Here is a 27,965-nt window from a genome sequence, read left to right as displayed (position 1 = left end):
CATAAAGCCAAATTCTAGGCTTTTTTTTTTAATGCCCCTGAGTAGGTTTTAAAAAGGAAGCAACACCCACCTTCAATCCGGAGCTGTTCCCTGACATAATCTCTTTTTGTCACAAGATGTCCTCAATCTTCTGGGCTAAATGATGCCTGGAGCCATTTTTATTCATAAGACTGAGGACATACTATGAGTTCAAGGTTTTGTGGGGTCAACACAGTCCCCTGCATTCACTGTGTGATAGTGTAGGGAGTGGCGCTGACATCATCACATCAATGTCACTTTCTGTATCATTGAAGGCCACCAAGCTTTGAGATGTGGTGAAGATGAGGAGGACCCTGTGGGATCACATGCCCAGCTTGAAGACACCTGGAAAATGTGAGTATAAATAGACCTGGGGGGCTTTGAGGAGTGGAGGGGAGCACTGAGTACATAAATTTAACCTTTTGAATTGTTTTACTTCTCTTCAGTAATGAATGATAACAAGTGAACATTTTATCTTGACAAAGACCTGGGGAATAGCTGTTTCATAATTATAAAAGTTTATTTTTCTTTCTTACTTTAGATGTTGATAATACAGTGATATGGTAATGCTGACACGGCCCTTTAGATTCAATGAGTGTGTGAATTTTAATGATTGACCCCTTTTTTAACAATGTGCAATTTGTTTATATGTTATTATTACAATTATTACTGTCTTATGAGCAATGGATACCTGCATATCTCATAGCACTAGGATTCTAGGCATAACCACGGGTTATATTCTGCTATCTTCAGGATGCAGGGGCATCCCCCATAAAACCCCTTCCACTCCCAACTATCATAATTTTCTTTTGTGTCCTTAGGTGATAGAAGTCTTCTGTCTCCTGAGAGAAGCTCATCTCTTATGTGGTGAGTGACTTCTTTTATCAAGCTTTCTGATTGTGCCATTACCTATGTGCCCTCCTCCTGCAGCTTCTGGATCAGTTAACTCCTCAGCTGAACCTTGGGAGGCTGTACCAGATCCTGCTTAGAGAAGATGCAGGGCCAGTGCTTTGGCACTGGCTCAAGCATGCGTGTCCACCTTGACTCATGGTTAAGCATTATGCTAAGAAATATCATATTGAGCAGGGTTTCCTACAGAAATAGATAGTCCTTGATAATGAACCAGCTATTTCTTCTCTTAATAACTAACATTAACAGTCCAGATAGAAGATAATCCTGTTTATGGATGCAGTGGACAGTAATAGAGGCGAAACCCTCCAATGGAGGCACTAGCTCTGGTGACCTGGGTGGCCCATAATAAGCAGGGATTTCCTCTTACTTCCTTTTTTGGCTATGGGACAGGATGTGAAGGTAAATATCCCCAATGGGACAAAGATGGCAAAAATAAATCTTACAGGGGTTATAATCCTTCCTTGCGTTATCCAAAATGGAAAAAGTTTTGCCTATGATTCTACTTTATGGATTATATTGCTACCCATTTTGATGCAGTATTCAGAATTGGTTCCCTAAACTTGCCCAAACCTACAAAGACTTTCCCAACCCACTTGCTCTCAGAGTCTCTCTTGTACAGTGACTGGTCTCACTCTGAAAAACTATTTTTTTTAAGAGTTTTGATCAGCAATATCCTATTGAGGAGGGTTTCCTACAAGAAATAGTAGAGATACAGATAGTCCTTGATATTGAACCAGCCATTTCTTGTCTTAAAGTGTTTGTAAACTTAAAACAAAATCCATTGCACTGGCTCTTTATTGTATTTATGTGTGTTTTTTTCATAAAATTATTAATAATTTTATTATTATAAATTATTTTAATCGTGTCTGTGGTTCTTACCTGGTTGATCCTGTCTGTGCCCCTCTGCCTGACAGTTAACTGACCACAGTAAGCATGGCAGCTGAGCTGTGTGGTCAGTTCATGTTTCTGTGCTCTTGCACAGCATCCCTGTATCTTCAGTGGTCAGTGTAAGACCACGCCCATTGCCCATCCTTCCTGCCTTGACTGATGGCAGCAGCTTCCCCATCCAGCCCATGTTCTTTGTGAAGAGGTTGGTGAAAGGGGGAAGTGATGTAATGCCGCCAGGTATCATTGCCTTGGAAATATGGACCGGTGGCAAATATAATTTACTTCAATGACTTAGATGTCACATTATGACACACCCACCTGCAGGTCTGTAAATCGCTCAGGAACATACAGCGATCATGTGACCTGCCCTTTGAAAACCAGAAAATTCATTAGAGGCAAGTTTTTTTTTAAAGAAACGTGGACTTATGATGAGCTTAGATTTAGCGACTGTAAAATGTTTTTTACACTGCTTAAATTTAGAACCACTTTAATAAGACATGACATTAACAATCCAGGTAGAACATAATCCTGTGTTTATGAAAGCAGTGGACAAAAGGTTAGATGCTCCTTTTAAGATCCTCTTTTCTTTGGCAGGCCCTATTACCTATGGTTGACTTTGTGGCTGCCTGCCAGCCCCTTGCTGTCTGGACTAAGTGTATGGCCTAGAGATTAGAGTTTTTGGACTCCCATCTCCTCCTTGCTTCATGCTCTCGAATTAGCCTCCATCCAAAGATAATCCTCTTGCTGTTGTTCAGCAGCTCTTTTCTCAGTGGACCAATTCCCCAGTCCTGAATAAGAAGCACTTTCAGGGATACTAATTGAACCTGTTCATAGTTCTCAAGGTAAATTGAGTCCTTCAGCCCATTCTGCATCTTGGTCTGGTGGTAGCCACCTTTTAGGCAGTGCCTTATGCCCTGTTTTATTCAAGGCCATTGCAATTCAACATAATGGAAACGTGAGACAGACAGGATCGGTCCTTGGACTACTTCATGCATCTGACTTATAGGTGCAGACTTTCCCTATCATGGTGGATTTCCAACCTGTGGATAAAGTCATGGAACCCTTTCCCCCAAAGACATGGAAGATTCTCATGATAGATGCCAGCCTATCAGGGTGAGGAGCAGTCCTAAGAAATCGAAATTCTTATTAACATTCTGGAGTTCAAGGCAATTCACCTGTCCCTTTAACGCTTGACCTCTCAGCTAGCCAGAATTCAGTCATCAATACCATGCTAGTGATCTACATTAATGAGGCACCAGAAGTCGTGCCATTAAAAGAAGTTCTTTAGGATTGAGATAGAAGGCGTTCAGGTGATTCTCTTTGTACTGAGCTGCCCCAGGTAGACAAAGTATCCAGAAATACTCAGACTCCTGGGCAGACTTTCCGATCCATCTATTACACCTAAAAGGCATACTTTGTGTGTTGTGAGGCAAGAAATTTCCATTATAGGAAGTACGCCGTGGGACGCATTCCTGTCCTTTCTCCAGTCTGGTCTGGATAACCATCTGAACCTGAGTACTATCAAGGGGATAAATCTCAGTTCTGGCCAATTTGTTTCAGAGACCGTTGCCCTCTTATTCCATTGTTAAGGCCTTTTGTGATGCACACATTTCTCCCCCTGTACTTTACCCTGGTTCTTTCAGTCCTTAAGGAATAGACTGGCCCTATTAGGGATATTCCCTTATCTGACCTCACTCGCTTCACTGGACTTTCACAATGTTTTCACCTCAGTAAGAAGGATCTTCGAGTTAGTAGCCTTATTCTGTAAAGAGCCTTTCCTACTGTTACACAGGAACAAGGCTACCCTGAGGCCTACAGCCTCATTTCTCCCTAAGGTGGTTTCCTCCTTGCACCTCTGCCAGGATATTGTCCTCCCATCCTTATTTTCTGCTCCAAAAATCCCAAGGAAATTTCTCTCCAATGTTGTGACATAGTGCGTGCAGTGAGAATTTTGGCAGGGGGCTCCTTGCGCCACCATTGCTAGGTGACTTGGACAAGTCATTATTTGAGCCTATAGTCTAAAGCAGGGATATGCAATTAGCGGACCTCCAGTTATTGCAGAAATACAAGTCCCATGAGGCATAGCAAGACTCTGACAGCCACGAGCATGACACCGAGAGGGATGATGGGACTTGTAGTTTTGCAATAGCTGGGGGTCCACTAATTGTATATCCCTGGTCTAAAGGATAAAGTTCCTCACTTGTCTGCTGATGTGCAATTGGCCATATCTGTTAATGCTTCATAGGTTCAGATATGCACAAGGGTTCATTGGTTCTTCTATTCACAAGCTTGTTAAGTTTTACCACATGGATGTTCAGGACTTCTCTGATGGAAGTTTCAGGTGTAAGCTGCTTTTCCCTCAGTTGGACTGGTTTTGGATTTCCCATGGTTATGACTAAGATCTTGTATCCTGTACTGTAAGACTAAGAAAATAGGATTTTTTGACTGACCAGTAAAATATGTTTATTGTAGTACAGTACAGGACATGGGTCACTCCCCTCTGTTCTTTAGCATCTTTTCTAATTGCTTATTATAAAACTGAGGCTTGCTAGGAGTGGGAGATATTTATATGGGGTTATGTCCCTGTAGCTTTCATTTTTGGCAGTGTCCAATCACCTTTTTTTATTGGTAAATCAAAAATCCTATTTGATTACTTGTTGACTCTGGCAGTTTCAGACCTTTCTTAGCTCTTCTTGTAATAGTGTGAAATCAACAATCACAGGCCCCTAATGGTGCCGTAACATTGTCCCCCTATATCAAGAGCTCCTGTACTGGGAGTACAGTACAACATGCTGACACACATTGTGTCTGCAATGACCCACTGGCTGTCAATCATTGAATACTGTGACCCCGCAATGGAAAATAAAAAAGCAAAGGAGCCTGGGAACTGTAATGATGAAGCCAACAATGGCATGATTAGTACCCAAGACCTGCTGTGGCTTCTTTCTGCTTGCAGTCCAGAAGAAAGCAACTCAGAGGTCACATGAAAAATAACTAAAATGAGGAAAGAAACGATTTTATTCTTTTAATTTTCTGAAGCTTTTTTAAATTGCCTTCACTGCAAAGTCATTAGTGTGGGAGGACAGGATTAACAGATGCTTTAAAGATGACTATATGACATTACTCTAGGGCCTGTGTCAACAGGCTTTGTTTGCATAAGAACTGCTTTTATACCCATACAACTCTATAAGAATACAACAGCAGCACAATTGCACCTGTCATCGAATTCTGAATGATCTCATAAGCATATGAAACTGATTAAAAGCGAACTGCGTTTGCATACTGAAACAGCCCAAAGTTTGTCAATAGTGGCTTTCATAGAGAGAATTATAGTGGCTGGTATTGATGTCCTCCTATTCAAAGCACTGGTTGCATGGATGTTGCTGGTTTCAGTACTTCCTAAATTACTGACCTGGAACATGCATGTAAAATGTTTTAGTTTTTTTGGTGGGAGGAGTGAAATCTAAGCAGTCTAACACACTTTGAAATGCTGTGCCCTCTTTCGTGATTGTTAAGATGAACTAAGCAAAATGTCATCACTTTGGACTGTTGAGCTTGTGTGTCTTCTCTATTCAGAAGTGATGCTGTGAGACGGAGTTTCCCAGCAGTAACAAAAAGGGTACGACTCAACAGGAAGTGAGTGAAACCCACACGGGAACTGAAACAGCCTGTGTCTCGCTGTAGGTTCACATAGCACATAAACCTCTGTAAATGTAAAACACTCCCCATGGTAATTTAAAGTGGTATAAAAAACAGAAGCAAACATTTATTGTATTGCAGCTTGACAATTCTTAGATGTAATGCTTACAATCATTTTATTTTTTAGGCTTTCTTTCTTCTATTTTCACCTACTGATCCAACCAGTAAGCCTGTTGTTTTTCAAAAGAATAAGCTCTCCAGCAGAATATATCAGTTACAAAGATGAGACAAACCATTTAACACTGACCGAGATGCTTACAATGATCAGTTTTTATTGATTTATGTAAAGCCTTCATCCAAAAAAAACTGCTTTATGTAACTGCTTATAAAATATTAGCTGGAGTTTGAGCTTCAATTTGTTAGTGTATTTAAATCTGCTAGTACATTTAACAATCCCCGCCCCCCAGACGGACATTGCTGCTGCTGAAAGGTGCCCCCTGTGCTCATTTATCCAGAGTGGGGGCAACTTCAATACAGGAGGTGTGTTACTGGCCAGATCACCAGGTGAAAACAGAGGAAAATAAAACCAATGCAGGAAACACATCTAATGATTGGTAAGGTGCAATATATTATATTTTCAGTTTTGTGTTCAATACTGCTTTAATGTACTGACAAAATAAGCAGACTAAAGTTTCAGGCATTATACAAATTCACCAACACTCTTTTATTAAAGTCATTTTGTTTATGAAATTCTTTAATCAGGCTAGATATGTGTAAAGTTATTATTTTTTTTAAATACTACATTACACTTATTTTCATATTTGTCAGTAATTGTTTTTTTTTTTTATTATTTATATCAGTGGTTGGTACCTGTCTACGTTTATGGGGCGTCCTGTGATCAGAGGCATGAATGTCCCTGACACCTAGGAATATGGTGGTTCTTGTATTATACCATTAGCTAAGGCTAGGTTCACACTTGTATGGCTGGGTTCCTACAGCAGGTCTGCAATTGTTCCCGCAACCACCCACACAGAAAAATGCAGGGGATCCCCACTGGGAACAGCACTGCACTTGCAGGCCACATTTTCAAAAAGGAAGTGGGACCCTAGCCTAAGTGGATGTGGTTGTTCTTTATCCTCAATGTCAGGTCTTCTGGAACCCTGACACTCAGGTAAAGCAAGAAAGGGGAAAAAAATAAAAAATAAGAGAAAGGAGAAGGGAGGTTTCACGTGCCTAAAAGCATGCCATGGTTTCCAATGTGTGTGGGTTTCATTAAATATCAATGGCACCCTCATGTGTTTGCTAAAGAGCAACATGTCTTGGCTACGGGTGCAGGAAGATGTGCGACTTACAGACTTCACCACACCTGCAATAGTGTGAACCTAAGACAGTGAAGCAGCATAGTCAAATAACACCACGGCTTCCTCCATACGCACAATCAATAAGCTGATACTTTGCAACACTTTCGCAATACAAAAAACATTTATTGCAAAGTTGACATGGGGCACTTAAGCTGGTCATACACTGTTAGTTTGTTTTTTCATTTTAGTCTGCAGGGGCCAAAAGAGCAGGCCACGGCGACAAATTAGTCTAGTTAATCAGAACCCCAGCAGAAATTTGCACAATATATGGCACAATGTTAGCAGGAGATCTGGGACACATGGCCTGGATTCCAGGGTCTAGCAACTCGGATTCATATTAAGGGAATCACTCTTTATTGGGGAGTAAGAGATGCTCACATCTGTATAAAATAGCCTAGAACCATTTTATTATTATAATATATATATATATATATATATATATATATATATATATATATATATACACTATTCTCAAAACTGTTTTATTAGTGTCTGTATTATTATTTGGTATGTTATTTATTTTGTATTTATTTTTGTTATTTTAAATTTGTTTTATCATTTTATTGTTGCCTATTGTCTTTAAGAACTCTCCATGCACAAACATCTTCCAAATAAACACTGCTATTTTCACTCTAACTTCCTGGCTTTACTATAGGGATATATTAATTTGGGCATAAACTCCCATGGTTGACATTTACCTATACAGTGCCTTGAAAAAGTATTCATACCCCTTGAAATTTTCCACATTTTGTTAAGTTGCAACCAAAGATGTACATTTATTTTATTGGGATTTTATGTGATAGAACAACACATAATTGTGAAGTGGATGGAAAATTATAAATGGTTTTCAAATATTTTTACAAATAAATACCTCAAAAGTGTAGTGTGCATTTGTATTCAGTCTCTTTACTTTGATATCCCTAACTAGAATCTAGTGGAACCAATTGCCTTCAGAAGTCACCTAATTAGTAAATAGAGTCCACCTGTGTGTAATTTAATCTCAGTATAAAATAAATCTGTTTTGTGAAGCCCTCTCAGGGGTTTGTTAGAGAACAAACAGCATCATGAAGGCCAAGGAACACACCAGACCGGTCAGGGATAAAGTTGTGGAGAAGTTTAAAGCAGGGTTAGGTAATAAAAAAATATCCCAAGCTTTGAACATCTAATGGAGCAGTGTTCAATCCATCATCCGAAAATGGCAAGAGTATGGCACAACTGCAAACTTACCAAGACGTCCACCTAAACTCACAGGCCAGGCAAGAAGAGCATTAATCAGAGAAGCAGCCAAGAGGCCCATGGTAACTCTGGAGGAGCTGCAGAGATCCACAGTTAAGGTCCACAGCCTAATCTTAGAAGAAAACTTGATGGAGTCTGCAAAAGATTTGAGACTGGGGCTGAGGTTCACCTTCCAGCAGGACAACGACCCTTAACATACAGCCAGAGCTACAATGGAATGGTTTAGCTCAAGGCATATTCATTTTGCAAAGAAAAAAAATGCAAAGAAGAAGGCAAAAATGTCATTATCTAGATGTGCAAAGCTGGTAGACACATACCGAAAAAGAATTGCAGCTGTAATTGCAGAGAAAGGTGGTTCTACAAAGTATTGACTCAGGGGGGCTGAATACAAACACATGTCACAATTTTTAGATATTTAAAAAAAAAAACTTTGAAAACCATTTAGCATTTTCCTTCCACTTCACATTTATGTGCCACTTTGTGTTGGTTTATCACATAAAATCCCAATAAAATACATTTACGTTCTTGGTTGTAACATGATAGAATGTGGAAAATTTCAAGGTGTATGAATAATTTTTCAAGGCACCATAGGTAAGCCTATAGTAAGGCTTCCTTACAGGTACATAAATATCTCCTAAGCATGCACCATTTAGAAGATATTTAAAGCGGTTGTATACTCTATTTTTCACTTTTACTTACAGGTAAGCCTATAATAAGGCTTAGCTGTAGGTAAAAAAAAAAATCTCCTAAACCTGTATGGTTTAGGAGATATTCCCCTGGCAATGAGCCACTGATTGCAGTGGCACATGTGCACAGGGGTTTCTCAGCTGGAAGCCCGGCAGACGCCAGACCCCGCTGGAAAGAAATCTCCCACGCGCATGCACGGGAGTGACGATATCGCCGCTCCAGCCACTCACATCGCCGGAGCCGCGATATCTGTAAGACACGCCGAGGGAACATGTCAGCTCCCTCGACATGTATCGGGCGAGATGTCAGGGCCTCGTTCTAAGGTAAGTATTGCATAATGAGCTAGTATGCCTTTTCCCGGGCAAGTATGAAAAAAAATAAAAAAAATTCAGTGGGTTTACTACCGCTTTAATTCTGAATGGGCCAGTGACCATGAGGCTCCTGCGCGCATGCGTCGTCATCGTGACACGGCCAATCAGAGGGCTGGAGGACATGAAACCAGAAGGAAGATGGGTGAAGAATGGAAGCCCTGTCACCGATGACAGTTGGTCGCTTGAGGGTTTTCGTTCTAAGGTAAGTTTCACATAATATGCACATTATAACGTTACCTTGCAGGTTTAAAAACAAAAAAGCATGGCGGTTTACTACCGCTTTAATGATCTAGTTCAGGCTGAAGGAAACTCACTATTTAACTACTTAACAACCGGACCATAGCCAAATGAGGGCTACAGGGCGGTTTCTTAACCATGGGAGGACGTACTATAACGTCCTCCCAGAATTCCGCTCTTGCGCACCCCCACAGGAACCGGCGCATCACGGATCACGGTAAATGGCTGCTCATCACGGCCATTTACCACGTGATCGCTCCATCAAATGATGTTATGATGCCGGTTCCTCCCTCCCCTCTCTGTACCGATCGGTACAGTGAAAGGGGAGAGATCGGTGTCAGCAGCGCTGCTCGCCGACAATTAACCCCGCAATTCCCTGCCAATACTCTGCAATACCCAGCAATGCCCTGCCAATGCTCTGCAATACCAGAGTGCCCACAACACTGCTCGCCGACAATTAACCCCACAATTCCCTGCCAATACTCTGCAATACCCAGCAATGCCCTGCCAATACTCTGCAATGCCCTGCCAATACTCTGCAATACCTAGCAATACACTGTAATAGCCTGTAATACCCTGTCAATACTCTGCCATAAATTGCCATAACTAGCCATACTCGGTGATACCCAGCCATACTCTGTGATACGGTGCAATACCCAGCCATACCCTGCAATACCCAGCCATACTCGGTGATACCCTGCAATGCCCTGCCAATACTCTGCAATGCCCTGCCAATACTCTGCAATACCCAGCAATACACTGTAATACCCTGTCAATACTCTGCCATAAATTGCCATACCCAGCCATACTCGGTGATACGGTGCAATACCCAGCCATACTCGGTGATACCCTGCAATACCCAGCCATACTCGGTGATACCCTGCAATACCCAGCCATACTCGGTGATACCCTGCAATACCCAGCCATAGTCGGTGATACCCTGCGATACTCTGCAATACCCAGCCATACTCGGCCATGCTCAGCCATACTCTGTGATACCCTGCAATACTCAGCCATACTCGGTGATACCTAGCCATGCTCGGCCATGCTCAGCCATGCTTGGATGTACTCGGCCTCTGTATGTTGCCAGGCTTTGGAAGTCTCGCACATGTGGTATCGCCGTACTCAGGAGGAGTAGGAGAATCTATTTTGGGGTGTCATTTTTGGTATGTACATGCTATGTGTTAGAAATATTGTATAAATGGACAACTTTGTGTTAAAAAAAAAAAAAAAAGAAGCATTTTAACCACTTCCCACCCGCCGGCTGTCATATGAAGTCCTTGACTTGTCCTTGACTGTGCGGGGATATCTGAATGATGGGTGTAGCTAAATATCAGCTTTTTCAGCCGGCGATTCCCTACACCATAAGAATGATCATATCGGCTGTTCCGCTGCTTGATCGTTCTTACAGGAGGTGAGAGGGGATGCCCCCCCTCCCGCCGCCCTCCAGTGCTTCTACCGACTCCTCAATACGATCAAAGCCAGAATCATTTTTAAATTTTTTTTATTTCATGCTTCCCAGCCTAGAGGTGAGATGTGGAGTCTTATTGGCCCCATATCTCACTGTAAAGAGGACCTGTCATGCCATATTCCTATTACAAGGGGTTTACATTCCTTGTAATAGGAATAAAAATGATCAAAAATTTTTTGGGGGGGGAAAAAAGTGTCAAACTAAAATAAATAAAGTAAAATGAACAATAATAATAAAAAAAAATTAAAGCGCTCCCTGTCCCCGTGAGCTGGCATGCAGAAGCGAACGCATATGTAAGTCCCGCCCACATATGAAAACGGTGTTCAAACCACACATGTGAGGTATCACTGCGAATGTTAGAGCGAGAGCAATAATTTTGGCCCTAGACCTCCTCTGTAACTCAAAACCTGTAACCAGTAAAAAAATTAAAACGTCGCCTATGGGGATTTTTAAGTAGCGACGTTTGGCGCCATTCCATGCAATTTTGAAGGGTGACATGTTAGGTATCTATTTACTCAGCGTAACTTCCTCTTTCACATAATGCAAAAACATTGGGCTAACTTTACTGTTTTGTTATTTTTTTAAGCAAAAAAATGTTTTTTTTCCAAAAAAAAAAACGTTCGAAAACTTGCTGCGCAAATATCGTGTGAGATAAAAATATGCAACGACCACCATTGTATTTTCTAGGGTCTTTGCTAAAAAAACATATATAATGTTTTGGGTTTCTATGTCATTTTCTAGCAAATAAATTATGATTTTTACATGTAGAAGAGAAATGTCAGAATTGTCCTGGGTGCTCCAGAACGCCTGATGGTGCTCCCTATATGTTGAGCTTCTGTATGTGGCCACACTGTGTAAAAGTCTCACACATGTGGTATTGCCATACTCTGGAGTAATAGCAGAATGTGTTTTGGGGTGTAATTTGTGGTATGCATATGCTGTGTGTGAGAAATAACCTGATAATATGATAATTTGGTGGACAAAAAATCCTGATTTTGCAAAGAATTGTGGGAAAAAATTACAACTTCAAAAAACTCATCATGCCTCTTACTAAATACCTTGGAATGTCTTCTTTCCAAAAAGGGGTCATTTGGGGGGTATTTGTACTTTTCTGGCATGTTAGGGTCTCAAGAAATGAGTCAGTACTTCAGGTGTGATAAATTTTCAGATATTGGCACCATAGCTTGTGGACTCTATAACTTTCACAAAGACCAAATAATATCCACCAATTTGTACTTATTTTTACCAAAGATATGTAGTAGTATAAATTATGGCCAAAATTTATGAAGAAAAATTACTAATCTGCTAAATTTTATAACAGAAACAAAGAAAATTTTATTTATTTTTTTACAGAATTTTCAGTCTTTTTTCTGTTATAGCACAAAAAATTTAAAACACAGCGGTGATTAAATACCACCAAAAGAAAGCTCTATTTGTGTGAAAAAAAGGACAACAATTTCATATGGGTACAGTGTTGCATGACTGAGTAATTGTCATTCAAGATGTAAGAGCAGCGAAAGCTGAAAATTGGTCTGGTTATTAAGGGGGTTTAAGTGCCCAGTGGTCAAGTGGTTAAGTAACCTAAATACGGCTGGTTAAAAGAAAAGCAGTTTTTGTGGAATCGTTTGATGAGGAGAGTATTCTCATTGGCATTGAATAATCAATTAAACAATTTTCTAAATTCTTATTCATTTCAAATGTTTACCTTGGCAAAGTCTTTCACATCAAATAGGTCAAAAGCCTCAAAAAGATCTACCCTACGCATCCCAAACTTTTCACAGCAGGTAGACAGAAATGTTCGGATATTCTTCAAACAAAGGAACTGCAAAGAGAAAGTCAATTTTAGCAAACAGCCACTAACATATAATATATCAATTCACTTCTAGTTACATTAAAGCAGAAATACACCTTAAAAACTAAAATGTACAAGCAGGGTTTGGTAGAACAGAATCTGGTATAGTGGGGGAGTTTATCAAAACTGGAGTAGACAGACTCTGGAGCAGCTGTGTCTGGCAACCAGCTCCTATCTTCAGCTTGTTCACTTAAAGGACAAGTTCACCTTTGTAAACAAATATTAAATGCACATAGTTTTAAAGGAACAAAAATTTGCTTTTTTTTTTTATTGGGAGCCTTTAAAAGCATCAGTAACATGTTACCCCCTGAATACGGATGTGACATGTTGGTGAACTTATCCTTTAAAGGGGTTGTAAACCCTTAGAGCCGGTTCACACAGCGGGCGATGCGAGGCGACACGACTCGCCTCGCCTCGGTCTCGCAAGTCGCCCCCGTTCTGTACAATGGAACCGTTCTGAGAGGAGCGACTCGAGTCGCTCCGACTCAGAAAAAAGGTTCCTGTACTACTTTTGGGCGACCTCGGGGCGACTTGCATTGACTTCTATACAGAAGTCATCTGTAAGTTGCCGCTGAGGTCGCGGCAGGTCGCGGCGAGGCAAGTCGGAGTCGCCTCGCCTCGCCTGCAGTGTGAACCGGCCCTCATGGTTTTTCAGTATGACATATTTGTTATTAAAAACAAATTTAAGTGTGACATATTTGTTATAAAAAAAAAAAAAAACAACCCCTTTAAGCTTTGAAAAACAGTTTTGACTATTTCTGCTCTTTTTGTATTTATGGTAATATAATTTGAGGTACTATTGCAATGCTTACTTTAAAATAAGTTTTTACGTGATTTAAAACTTTGGTTCGGTTTTCAAAATTATTACTACTGTATGAAATCTAGCAATACATAGATTGGCCACTAGAGGGAACATAGATACATTTTGTGGTAACTCTGCCTCTTTTCTTTACAACTGTTCAGATAAGATCAGCCACACATGGAGTGCATTGTTTTCAATTACGTATCCGATTTATAAACATGCACAACAGCATTGTGAGAAGATGCAGTAAAGTCCCATATACACAGGCAGAATGTCGGGAGACATTTGCCAGTTCAAAAAGAAACGACTGATATTCTGCCCATGTGTATGTCGGTCTGTCCGGATATGCTGCATGTGTATGCTGGAAAACCAGCAGCCGACTCAGTCAGAACACAACAGTTCAGCGGGGGAGATTGTTGGAATAACCTCACATACCGTATTTATCGGCGTATAACACACACTTTTTCCCCTTAAAATCGGGAGAAAATCATGGGTGCGTGTTATACTCCGATCCCCCCCGCCGATCTGCACTCTTTAGAGCGCCGCCGACATTTACCGAGCTGAGCCGAGTGTACTGTGTACTCGGCTCCGCTCTCAGTCACGCCCAGTCCCGCCTCCTTGCCTTTACGTCCCGCCATTGGCCCGGTGTTGTGTCCATCACAGGAGCCAGGACAAGGGGGCATTACTGCGAGCAGAGCCGAGTAGCCGAGTAGCCGAGTACCCTCGGCTCGGTCTATGTCGGTGGCGGGAGGAGCCGAAGATCTCGACGGCGGCGGTGGGAGGGGCCGAAGATCTCGACGGCGGCGGCGGGAGGAGCCGAAGATCGCGGCGGGAGGAGCCGAAGATGGCGGCGGCGGTAAATTTAAAACTAACCATACTGCAATTTTGTGGAAGGCTGCAGGGGGACAGTGTAGGGCTGCAGGGGGACAGTGTAAGGCTGCAGGGGGACAGTGTAAGGCTGCAGGGGGACAGTGGAGGGCTGCAGGGGGACAGTGGAGGGCTGCAGGGGGACAGTGTAAGGCTGCAGGGGGACAGTGGAGGGCTGCAGGGGGACAGTGGAGGGCTGCAGGGGGACAGTGGAGGGCTGCAGGGGGACAGTAGAAGGCTACATTGATGGGCATTTAAAATGTAAGGTTTTTTTCCTTAAACTTGCCTCCTAAAAGTTTTTTTCCTTAAACTTCCCTCCTAAACTTGGGGTGCGTGTTATACGCCGATAAATACGGTAGTTAGTACAGCGTCTCCGACCGGAGCTGTCAGTTTTTTTCATGCAACCTCCCCAAAAAAAAATAAAAAATCGTTTTTACCCAGCTCTTTAAGCACAGCTATTGAGTAGCATAGTAAATCAGGAAGTGAAAACTACATATAAAATGAGCAAATATGGCTGTGCTTATGTACATACAACATTACAGATTCTAATCGCTTTTTAACATTTTTTAAATACACATGAAGAAATTCATAAAACATTAACCAGCTTGCTCTTGGGGTTTTTTTTTTTTTTTTTAAGTGAATATTTATTGAAGTTAAAAAAAAGTTAAGTGCCAACTTAATGGAAAAGACATTAAGTTAATTAACACCATGTTTAGAATTTCTACTGAGACCATACCTCAGAACCATCCTGCTTTGTGATAAACTTTTTCTCAGAAGGCAAAAAATGGTTAGCCTGGTTGGCAGGGTAGGATTTGGTTTAAGTAATAGAGATTGTATACTGAAATGTGATAAATACACCAAATTTAAAATTGCCAAACATGGGTCAGTTATTGACAAGATATAGTACAAAGAGAAAGTATAGTATCTCACAAAAGTGAGTACACCTCTCACATTTTTGTAAATATTTTATTATATTTTTCCATGCGACAACACTGAAGAAATTACACTTTGCTACAATGTAAAGTAGTGAGTGTACAGCTTGTATAACAGTGTAAATTTGCTGTCCCCTCAAAATAACTGTGAATACACCCCTAAGTGAAAATGTCCAAATTGGGCCTTATTAGCCATTTTCCTTCCCCGGTGTAATGTGACTCATTAGTGTTACAAGGTGAATGGGGAGCAGGTGTGTTAAATCTGGTGTTATCGTTCTCTCTCTCTCATCCTGGTCATTCAACATGGCACCTCATGGCAAAGAACTCTCTGAGGTTCTGGAAAAAAGAATGGTTGCTCTACATAAAGATGGCCTATGCTATAAGAAGATTGCCAAGACCTTGAAACTGAGCTGCAGCATGGTGGCCAAGACCATACAGTGGTTTAACAGGACAGGTTCCACTCAGAACAGTCCTCACCATGGTTGACCAAAGAATTTGAGTGCATGTGCTCAGTGTCATATCCAGAGGTTATCTTTGGGAAATAGATGTATGCGTACTGCCAGCATTGCTGCAGAGGTTGAAGGGGTGGGGGGGGGGGGGGGGTGTCAGCCTGTCAGTGCTCAGACCATACGCTGCACACTGCATCAAATTGGTTTGCATGACTATCGTCCCAGGAGGAAGCCTATACTAAAGATGATGCGCAAGAAAGCCCACAAACAGTTTGATGAAGACAAGCAGACTAAGGACAAGGATTACTGTAACCATGTACTGTGGTCTGATGAGACCAAGATAAACTTATTTGGTTCAGATGGTGTCAAGCGTGTGTGGCTACAACCAGTTGAGGAGTACAAAGTGTGTCTTGCCTACAGTCAAGCATGGGGATGGGAGTGTCATGGTCTGGGGCTGCATGAGTGCTACTGGCACTGGGGAGCGACAGTTCTTTGAGGAAACCATGAAAGCCAACATGTACTGTGACATACTGAAGCAGAGCATGATCCCCTCCCTTGAGAGACTGGGCCGCAGGGAAGTATTCAAACATGATAACGACCCCAAACACACCTCCAAGATGACCACTGCCTTGCTAAAGAAGATGAGGGTAAAGGTGATGGACTGGCCAAGCATGTCTCCAGACCTAAACCCTATTGAGCCTCTGTGGGGCATTCTAAAACGGAAGGTGGAGGAATGCAAGGTCTTTAACATCCACCAGTTCTGTGATGTCATCATGGAGGAGTGGAAGAGGAGTCCAGTGGCCACCTGTGAAGCTCTGATGAACTCCATACCCAAAAGGGTTAAGGCAGTGCTGGAAAATAATGGTGGCCACACAAAATATTGACACTTTGGGCCCAATTTGGGCATTTTCATTTAGGGGTGTACTCACCTTTATTGCCAGCGGTTTAGAGATTATTGGTTGTGTGTTGAGTTATTTTGAGGGGACAGCAAATTTACACTGTTATGCAAGCTGTACACTCACTACTTTACATTGTAAAAAAAGTGTATTTTTTTTCAGTATTGTCACATGAAAATATATAATATAATATTTACAAAAATGGGGGCTACTTACGTTTGTGAGATACTGTATATCACCTTAGACATCTTGATACACAGCTCCATTGTAACAGATAAATGATAACTTCTACTTAGTCTAACTGATTTGAAATGGAAAAGAAAAAAAAAAAAACTTACCTATTCACATGCCAATCTGGTTTTCTGTGCTCTAAAGTGCACAATCTCTGTGCTCCACAATTTCGACTAGTTACCAAAATTAAGGTCAAACCATCATGGGACAAAGTTGTGTTAAAATGCAATTTTATTCTTTTAGTATTGTTGATTACAAGACGTTTTAAGAACAAAATTAAGTCTTAACAAAACTTTGTCTCAGGATGTGCAGGTAATTGTTTTGGAACCTTGTCTGACAGCTAATTAATTTTCTAGGTCCTCATCTAATATTTTCAAATGTTCTTTCAGCTGTTCAGCATAATTAAAATTGTTGATATGGCAAATCCTTCATATGAGTAAAAGAGAGCTGTAGAATGACCTTTGTCATTGAGTAGTAATGGTGAGATTCAGGGCTTTTTTTTTTAGAGACTAGGTGCAGGAACTCCCCAATTCTGAGCCATGCTTCGTTTCTGCCCCCTACTCACCTCTGAGCACCATCCCTTGGTTCCACCTCCTACCCACCTTCCAGTACCACTTTGATAGGACACAGAACCAAGTATCCTTTTTGTGCTACTAAGTGATTTGCATGGAATTTGGTAATGATAACAAGAAAGACAGTCAAATAGATCCCTTGCAGTAAGCAACAATACCCCACCTTAGCAACAATAGGTCCCCCACACAATAGAACCCCCCCAGCAACAATGGACCCCCTGCAACAAAATACCTCCCCAGCAGCAACAACAGAGCTCCAACAAAGCAGAATCATAGACCCTCCAGCAGCAAGCAACAATAGACCTTTCCCTTAACAGTAGATCCCTCTCAGCAACAATAGACCCCCTTGCAAAAATAGATGATCCTCTCCAGCAACAATATATCCCCAGCAGCAATAGACCCTCCAGCACACCTTGCCATTATTGTGTTCCTCCACCTTCCCGCTTAAAAAAAAGCCCTGGTGAGATTTAAAGCAGAGGTCCATGCACCACTGCAAAAATTAAAAGCCAGCAGCTGCACATACTGCAGCTGCTGACTTTTAATAATCAAGCACTTACCTATCCTGGAGTCCAGCGATGTTGGCACCACAGCTGATGTTTCCATCAGCTGTCGCGTGTTGCTGTCTCCATTGCAAGTAAGGGTACCCGGCAGTGTAGCCTTACGGCTTCACGTCTGGAACCCTACTGTGCATGAGCGAGGCTCCGCTCCTCTCTCCTACTGTCCCGCTGGCCGGGGAAAGAGGAGGGAGCCCCAGCGATGATGCAAATACCCATGGCTGAGGCTCTCAGAAGTGGGGGCAGGATACCTGTGAAAGACAGGTATCTTGTCCCCCCTCCCCACCGAAAGGTGTCAAAGGCACCGGAGGGGGGAAGAAGTACAATGAGCGGAAGTTCCACTTTTGGGTGGAACGCCGCTTTAATAAGTGTACATAATTTGCTTCCATCTTTTCGATAAGGCCTCAATAACTCAGACAACCTTAAAGTGGTTCTAAAGCCTAAAGGTTTTTTTTTTTTTACCTTAAAATGAATTTGCTGCAATAAGGTAAAAAAAACTTCAGTATGCAGCTCCCCTCTTCAGACTCCCCTTATACTTATCTGACCTTGATCTCAATCCAGCAATATGCACAAGAATAGAGGCTGTATGTGATGTCACATAGAAGCATCTGGAATGGATGTGTAATGATGAACTCAGGTCAGGGGTATTTTCTAAAAGGAATGGGCCGGTGTGCAGGATCATAAGTTGGGTCCCCGCTGCTGAGAAAAAGTGCGGAGCTCTGTGCCACAGGAACAATTGGGTGTGATTTTCACTGCGCTGAATACTGGGTGTGTCTTAAAGGGACACAGAGTGAAGGGGTTTAGTAGTAAGTGACGCAAAGGTTCAGGAATAATTTCAACAAAGTTCCCAGAAGCTTAACAGTAATTCTACAAACTGTCACCTGATTGGGGTTTTCTCAATCACAGTGAAATGCCTTCTTTCTGAGATTGGTAGTGGCAAAATTTAAGTGGGTCATCTTCCTCCAGATGGTGGGTGGGGCTAGCAGGACTGCGATTGGATTTAACAGGGGGCCATGACAGTCCTCCTTCTCCTGGAAACAAGGACCGCCCCCCCAGCAGAACTGCACCCAATCTCTTTCCCATCACAAAAGCAGACGATCGCAAAAGAGGCTTTGCGTGCCACTTGTGGCACCAGTGTCGGGGGTTGCCTACGCCTACCCCTGTCTTATACATTCTTGTTCAATAGATTTTTATGTGACTTTATACTTCTATATGTAGCATATGTATCACACATCAGTCTGTGAACTCTGATGGATGGCCACAATCTTTCATTAGCACCCATCACATGAATACGGAATATTCAAAAGCAGGTGTTTATATTACATACTTATGTTTCTCAACTATCATGGCGTGTGCCCAAGTTTAATCATGAACCATTTTCTCTCTAGAAAATTGCAAGGTAGATTTCAAACTAACAGGAAATTGGCAGGATATAGAGAACCAAGAGCTTTGTAAACCCCTAGATATAATGATTTATGGCTACTGGGAGCAAGGGGAGAGTCTTATTTTATTAGAAATTGCAGAGGCAACTATTCAAGGAAGAAAAGCACATGTATGGAACTAAAAAGGTTTGGATTTTTCTTGGATTTCTTTTATATGTGCACTAAGACTAAGTAAATTAAGCTTAGCTTTGATGGAAGGATATTTGCAATATTAGGTTTTCTGGGATTTTGGCAGTCATTTCCACAAGCATACTAAAACAATAAAAAGACTATGCTGTCTCTTTAATTTCAAGTGTTACTAAACCCAGGACCCTGCATTCACTATATCTGGTCTCCCATAGTACACAGAACATGGAAATACAAATATTTTAGTAAATATAAACTGCTAAATACCTTTTCTCATCAGCAGTTGAACACTCTTGTGACTTCTGTGACATCAGTGTCCAGCCAAGCACTGGTTAAAGCTTGTAGAAGGAGTTTTCTGACTGTCTTATGAGACTGCAAGACCCCTGACCCTCTGTCTGGACAGTGCTGATTGGCCCTGTACTGATCACATGCATCCTCCATGGGGAAAAAAAAACCATCTCTAGCAATACACACCAAACTGAGCATGTGCAGCCTTACTCCATAGACTCTGTGTTATCAGGAAATTATTAGGGGACTGTGGAAGGAGGGGAGGATCAGAGAAGTTGAGATGAAACAGCCTTTTTATGCAATGAGGAGGATTAACCCCTTAGGTTCCACAGTGAGTATAACAAGCATGCTTTACCACACATACAGACTGATTTTACTGTTGTTGGTTTAGTAGCACTTTAAATCAGCTTAAAGCGGCTGTATACCTGCAAAAGGCATAATGAGCACTGCATACTAGCTCATTATGAAATGCATACCTTAGAAAAGTGTTGGCATCGCATCCCGGTCACTGCAGAGGGAGCTGACATTTTTCTCTCTGCGTTTCTTCCGGGTTCACAGCTCCAGCCACGATGTCACTTCTGCGCATGCGTGCAGGGGTCTTATTTCCGGCAAGGAGCTCAGATTTTACAGCAGCATCCACTGGATCTTCAGAGCACATGCGCCGCTGACGTCAGCGGCTGCAAGGTGAATATCTCCTAAGCCGTATAGGTTTAGGAGATATTCATTTTACCTACAGTTATGTCTTATTATAGGCTTACCTGTAGGTAAAAGAAAATCACAAAGCGGGGTATACAACAGATTTAACCTAAAACTGGATTTTTATTTTGTGTGAATGATTAAGGATGTATTTCACTGATTTCCTATATAGCTAGGAACACTACACAATCTCATTGTACAATCTCTGTACAACCTTTTTAGAGTTACCAAAATTATGTAATGTAAACAAAATGTATTTAATTATTTACATTTATTTAAAGGGGATTTTAGTTTAAGATTGTATAATGTATGGTCAGCTTTAGTGCAACATCCTTGAAGCACAAAAAAAAATGTTTCCGGCTGAGACCCTGAGATTTATATACACACACACACACATATATATATACACACACACACACACACACACACCTATATATAGGTTCAGAAGCAGAGAAAAATGTGTGTGTATATGAAGTCTGAGGTTGCTTATACTCCTCTGCACTGTCCCCATTCTGATCAGTTGTCACATTGAAGAACAATGTTATATAAGTGGGCTGCCATTGACAGGCAGTGGCTACAGCTATGTGGTCAGTGTATTCAGTCCTTCCTGCACACGTAATAAAAAAAAAATTTCAGTTACTAATGTGGTTCTTCAGCCTTAAAAAAAAAAAGTCAGTAGCTACAAATACTGTAGCTGCTGACTTCTAATTCTAGGACGCCTGTCCAGGGGTCACCTGAACTGCTTCTTCATTGGTCTTTGGGTCCCAGCACCGGTGTTTCATCAGATTAGGCGACCCATCAGATTTTGAAATGGAAGTGACATTCCATCTCTCCATCTCTGCCATCTTGCTACACCCCACACTCGTCCACAGTAAGGATACAGTGAGAAGGTGACAAGCTGACATCTTGTTACACCCACCGGAGTCTGGCATTTCACACTTATTTTTACCACTAAACGGAGCTTATATAGTGAAATACAGTATTTGGAAATCCATATGACTGTTTTAATGTTGAATGATGCCACAACCAAAAGGAAACTTGAAACCATTCAAAAGGTGCAAAAGAGGCAAACAGTGGGAGGCTGCAAAAAATCTGGCAGCCTCCCCTGTGCCAGTACCTGTAGAAATGGAGGTCCAAAGAGTCTCCTGGAAGGCATTTAACCCCTATAAGGAGCAAACAGGAGATGTGGAAAAACTTTGAACACCAATGCGAGCTGTTGGAAGTTCCAAACGGGCCCAGTTCTGCATTTCCCCCTGCCTCCCAGAGACTTCTTTCAAAATGTTTGCGCACCACCCAACTGTCCATATTGTGTCCCCGATGACTAGCAGGGGGGGAAAGCAGCCTTCTGTGAAGAGATTATTCAAGTGATCCTGAAGGACCAGTTCTTTTTCAGATGTCCTCCTGAGCATCCAGCAGTGGGTGCATGAATGGAAACCGGCTACTCTAAAGGAAGAAAAAACCTTAACTAATGAAACCCTCATGATTAATCCTTAATGGAAGAAGACAGCTGCCGAGTTGCCCCAAGTTGCCAGGATTCCCAACCCTGCATGTATGCCCTATATGCCGCCCCCCCATTGGCTGAGACCCAAACAGCGCCCCCTCAGCACATGTTCTTATAAAAATCCAACCCCCCCCCCCCCACAGTGGGCATCCAGGCCTAGCATTGAAAGGCACTCTTATAGCTGTAGGCAAACCAGTCACCATCAGGCCAGTCTCCCTACTCTCTCAAACCGATACACTTTGTGGACATGTATCAGGCTCCTGAGGATCAGCCTTCCACCCTTCTGAACTGTAGCACCCCTCCCACTAACAAAGATAAACCTACAGGGTTCTTCGGCCTACAAACCATTGCAGTCCCCACCTCGATTCCTTATGGGAATCATATGGCAGCACAAGGTTATTGTGGTTGGGCAAAAGGCTGTTGGAGTTCAAGAATCAGGGTTTCCTCACTATTTTGGACCCACAAATGGTGCACCCTGGTGCTACCCAGCCAAGCCCTGGCTTAGTAATTGACATGGACTTTCACTGTATTGTTCATTTAAGCACAAGAGACTCCATTTTGTTCACGCTGTTAAAATGTGTTCTGTAACCTTCACCTAACACACAGACACATCTTCTGCTAGAAGCTCTCTCTGTCTCTACTCCCCCCCTCCCCTCTCAAGGTTTTACTTTTGCAATTGTTCTAGCTTTTAATAATATATTTCTATTTGTTAGCTTTTAATAACAGCTCACACCACACCTTTCTTATCTATGTATAAAATAACATGTAATAATAAACGTTGCCACTGAACAGACATTTTTAGCACAGTGATTGCGTCCTGTGAATCTGTTACTGCAGCTGCAGTATTACTTTCTGTTTTTAGAGTCCCAATCAGAACTAATTCCATAACAGTTGGTAAATCAACCAGTAGTTTGGCAGAGTCTGCAGACATCATTGGGAACGCAGACCTCTAAATGCCAGATAGGTAAGCTATCCTTAAGTTTGCTATACTTCTGCCTTTCCTATGTATCCTATCTGTCGGTTCTCATTGAAACCAGACCACTCTCGGACCTTTCTGGTTGGGTAACGTGCATGTGTGAATGTGTTTGTGTCCCCCTTCATGGGTTGGACTGTGTGTGGATAGGGAGAATCCTCTGCAGTTTCCTGCATTGACTCCTTGTGGGTGACCTGGGTCATCCAGAGGCACATGGTAGGGTCAGATAAAACCCACAGAGAAGAGACGAGGAGGGTCTCTTAATGAGTGTTTTGTCTATTGTCATAAACCCCTTCTATCCACATAGATAAGTGGAGACTATTCTTGTAAATCTACAGATTTGCTGTACTATTTGTTTTAGAGGCAAGACGGTATAGTCACAAGTAGAGAAGACTGGCCAGTCATTATGGGCATTAAATTAAATAAGGGAATGAAGGGTGAGAGGCCTTAAGAAAATGCCCAGCGCAAGATGAGCACTAGAGAATATATGAACCGAAGGTAGGGTCATGCCTATACTGAGCCCTTAGATAAATGGGTAGAATGGAAAAAAGGAACAGCTAAACCTTTAAAATCTGAAGGGACTTTTGATTTACAAGTATGGGAAACTTTTCTACACGATTATGGCTCACTAATATGCAGTGAAGGAACGTGGAGATTAGCCTGCACATGGGAGACAGAAGCTAAAGTAGCAAATCAAACTGGCTTGACAGAGATGTTTAATAAAAGTACTGCCCAAATTTACTAAGTTTGACCAGAAGACTCTATAGAGGAGGACCCCCCCCCCCCCCACCTTATCTGGCTGCCAGTTTGGCTTTAAGGGGTCCATCAGCAAAAGCACAAGAACTTACACATCAGATTTTCTGCTGATTTTTGTCTTCAGATTTACCAAAACCATGTAGTGCAAGGGCCTGCCTGATTGCATACAAACTCCTAAGGTTTGACCTCATATTATATGGTTTTGGTAAATCTGAAGACAAAAATCAGCAGAAAATCTGATAGTGTGTATGGGGCTTAAGTCTCAAATTAAATGGAATGCACCTTTTAGTCCCCAAGAATTGAGAGCCATATTAGAATCCAATTGGGTTTGCAAACAAACTTAGTGCTGCACAGGAAGCATATAAGGCTTCTGCTACTGACATTCATCAGCTTCTTATTAAAGCAATGGGAAGCAACATGACTGGCTATATACTTAAAGGGGTTGTAAACCTTCGTGTTTTTTCCTCTTAATGCATCCTATGCATTAAGAGGAAAAAACACCTGGCAGTAACCGGCCCCCCAGCCCCCCCGTTTTACTTACCTTAGCCCTGGAACTTTACCCGACAGAGACACGCTGTCTCTCTGCAGGGGGTTCTCTGCTCTAGATTGGATAGATTGGTAGCAGGGCAGCCATTGGCTCCCGATGCTGTCAATTAAATCCAATGATGCGGGCGCCGGGGGGGCGGGCAGAGTCATACATTTGTCGGCTATGGATGCCAAATGCTGGACTCGGGAGCACGCCCACAAGGGAACCCCCACAGGAGGACGGTTCCCCCAGGGGGTTATCTGATGCGGGGAGGAACCGAGGGAATCTCCAGGGGGATCCCAAAAGACCAGGTTCGGGGCCATTCTGTGCAAAACGAGCTGCAGGTAAGTATGATATGTTTGTTATTTTTTTTTTTAAAAACCCTCACAATCACTTTAAAGAATGTGGTGTAGACGTCACAAATCTAGATAAGATGGTTAGTGGACGGAAGGTATGTGAAAAATTTAAGGCAAAATTTCCCCAAATATATGGACAAACCAGACATGCTGAATTTATGAATGCTAAGCAAGGTAAAGAGAAAGCCACAGGGGCTTTTTGGAGGCAAGTAAAGCGATATGGCTGAGGAAGCAGGCCTTAAAATAGAGGAAGAGAGAAGAGAAGGCGGGAGAAACTGCAAGTCTATCTACACAGCTGGTGAAACAAAGCTTTCTTGTTAGTTTAATACCCCAGTTGAAAGAAGAGTTGTTCACAGCAAGGCCTAAGGCAGGCAATATGTCCATTTGAGACCTTCTGCCTATCCTGTTATCCATAGAAAACAGGATTAATCAAAAAGACAGAAAACCCAAGGTTATGTACATGGGGAAGCAGAGAGGAAGAGGCAAAGGCAACTTCAGAAATCATGGCAATCGGGAACCAATTATATACTACAGTTGTAATGGGGACGGACACAAAATTCTGCCATCTTCCTGACTGTAGACTGAAAAGGAGCTTAGAGGCACCTCACGATGATCCCAGTTCTCTGCAAAAAGCAGTGGATCAGGCATAGGAAAATGGCATGCCAGTATCATCATGTTAAATAGGGGAGACAATGACCCCACGGCCAGAGTAAATTTACTAAGTATTTTTACAAGAACTCCCCTATCCTGGAATTAACCTGTTTCAGAGATACTGGTTCAAGCCAAAGTGTTTTTAATATAGAGGATTCACCTCCAGGATTATTATCTACAAATGTTATCTCTCGTGTTGGCCTAACCGGGATCTCTACCAAGCGACTTAAACTCAGGCTAGGACAGGAAACAGAAATTGTCACTTAAGTGTTAGTTTCAGACACAGTTCCTACCAATCTTTTGGGAGCTGACATTTTGAACCAAATTTTTGCAAACAGACTGCACTTCTACAGGAGTCCAAGTGGTCAGTAGTCTGTCAGGAGTATTTTTAATTCAAGACTCCACTCCGCCATTTCCACCAGAATTAGAAGTGATTCCCACTGATTTATGGGCCACCAGCAAATATTATGTAGGTCTGCTGGACCGCACTCCAGTTATGATAAAAAGTAAACCAGGATCCCATCTCCCACAGATTAAACAGTACCCACTGAGTATTGCTCAGACTGAAGGGATAAAGGATCAGATCATTCAACTGAAAGCAGCACGGGTTGTACCCATTAAGTCCCAAGCCAATAAACCGCTGTTCCCAATTTCAAAGAAGCCAGACAAGAAGGGTGGGCAAGTGACATACCGCATGGTGCATGATTTGAGAGCCATTAATGTGGAAGTAAACTCCCCTGTCGTTTTCAGCCAAGGAAGCTGCCATCTTTGCCTCTGTTTAATCTTCAACAGCTATGGTGCTGCACATGTGATTTGTTATGACAACCAGCCATTGGATGGTTTGATAGTTTGGCTGAGAGCACAGCCAATGTACAGTTAGCATTCCTGGCATGCCTTTTTTTTTTTACCTGTTTAAATCGATGGGTTTACTTCCACTTTAACAATATAACTGAGGCAGATATCCCAATCGTGCCCAACCCCCGCACTTTACTAAGTGGAATACCTGCCTTCAGCACCTATTTTACAGTGATTGATCTTGCAAATACTTTATTTTCGATGCCCCTGCACCCAGATTGCTGGCACCTTTTTTTTATTTACCCATAATGCCCAAAAGTTAGCATGGACAAGATTGCCCCAAGGCTGTGTGAGCAGCCCCTCTGAATATAATACTGCGTTAAAACAAGTATTGGACCAATGGTCCCCCTCACACCCAAACAGTTTTGCTTCAGTATATAGACTATTTGCTTATTTGTTCTGATACAAAGGACATTTGTAGCAGAGAAACAGTAAGCCTTGTCATGTTTCTCTATAACAGTAACAACAAAGTTAGCAAAGATAAGCTACAATACTGCCAAGAGAAAGTGATCCTCTTGAGCCACTGCATTTCACATGCAATCCTTCACCTAACCCCAGAGTTAAAACTCTACAAAAATTTGAAAAGCCAAGAAATGTACGGCAACTATATGCCTTCCTGGGGTTAGTAGGATATTGTAGGGACTGGATTCCAAATGCATCAGAATTTATGGCTCCTCTATATGAGGCTACCCCTAGAAACCCTTTCAAACTCACATGGGACAATGAATTGCAGATGAAGGAGCTTATTAAAATTTTGTCTGAAGCTCCTGCCATTGGACTTCCTGACTATACTAATACTTTCTCATTGTTCTGTCATGAAGTCAATGCATTTGCTGCAGGTGTACTCACCCAGCTACATGGAGACAAACAGAGGCCTGTGATGTATGTGTATCAGCCTCATTAGACCCTGTCATCAAAGGCTCCCCCAGTTGTATGTGAGCCATAGCAGCCTGCAGTTTGCTGCTAGACAAAGTAACTGAGCTTGTACTGGATTCTGCTCTGACTCTGTATGTGCCACATGCAGTACAGGAAATCATGAATCAAGTAAATACCAGAAATGTGTCTGCCAGTAGATTTGACAAGTGCCAGTCTGCTCTTTTTGCTACATCGAATTTAACAATCAAATGATGTGTTACTTTAAATCCGGCTACTTTTCTTCCTATAATTGATGAGGATGTAACAAATGGTACTGATGTAGAGCCTATGAGTTTTTCTCACAATTGAATGGTTCTGGGGAGGTAGAAAGGGCCTCTGTCACACCAGTAAAAGATGAGCCTTTATCAGATTGTGACACACACTTATTCGTAGGTGATTCCAGATTTTACACTGATGGTCAGCCACACACAGGGTTTGCTGTAACCACTACAGACACTATTTTACATCGGGAAGCATTGATACCCCAGATGTCAGCACCGGAAGTGGAGTTGTGTGAGGTAGTCAAAGCATGTAATCTCCTAGAAAATCAAAGGGGAAACGTTTACACTGACAGCAGATATGAATTTAGAGTAGTTCAAGATTTTGAGCATATTTGGAAAGCACAGAACTTTCTGACTAGTGCAGGGAAGCCAGTGAGATGTGCAATACTAAATAGAGCCGCTATTCGAGGCCTCCCAGAAACCAGAAGTCATCTTGCTAAGGGCGCGATGGTGGCACTTACTGACTGCTATTGGATAGCACCTGGATTTAGTGCAGTTGCAGACAGATTTTATGTTTCTTGTCACACTTGTGCTCTGGGAGGCCTGTTCATGTTCCCCAAAAGCATTCTCCACTAAGCCAGATTTCCCTTTCCAAAGAATTCAAATAGACCACATTTAGATGCC

General features: G+C 42.1%; 1 protein-coding gene across 1 annotated transcript in view; it reads right to left on the bottom strand.

Moving 5' to 3' along the window:
- VAV1 (vav guanine nucleotide exchange factor 1) overlaps window positions 1-27,965 on the bottom strand; it is a 125,555-nt gene that overhangs the window by 74,014 nt on the left and 23,576 nt on the right. Inside the window, exon 2 of the mRNA XM_077482066.1 lies at window positions 12,526-12,642. Within this exon, the coding sequence (XP_077338192.1) occupies window positions 12,526-12,642 (117 nt within the window). The remainder of the gene's footprint in view (window positions 1-12,525; window positions 12,643-27,965) is intronic.

The sequence above is a fragment of the Lithobates pipiens genome, unplaced genomic scaffold, assembly GCF_037356315.1.
Source record: "Lithobates pipiens isolate NorthernLeopardFrog02 unplaced genomic scaffold, aLitPip1_a1.2 Scaffold_16, whole genome shotgun sequence".
In the NCBI taxonomy this organism is placed as follows: Eukaryota; Metazoa; Chordata; class Amphibia; order Anura; family Ranidae; genus Lithobates; species Lithobates pipiens.
This window is presented reverse-complemented; position numbering and strand designations above follow the sequence as displayed.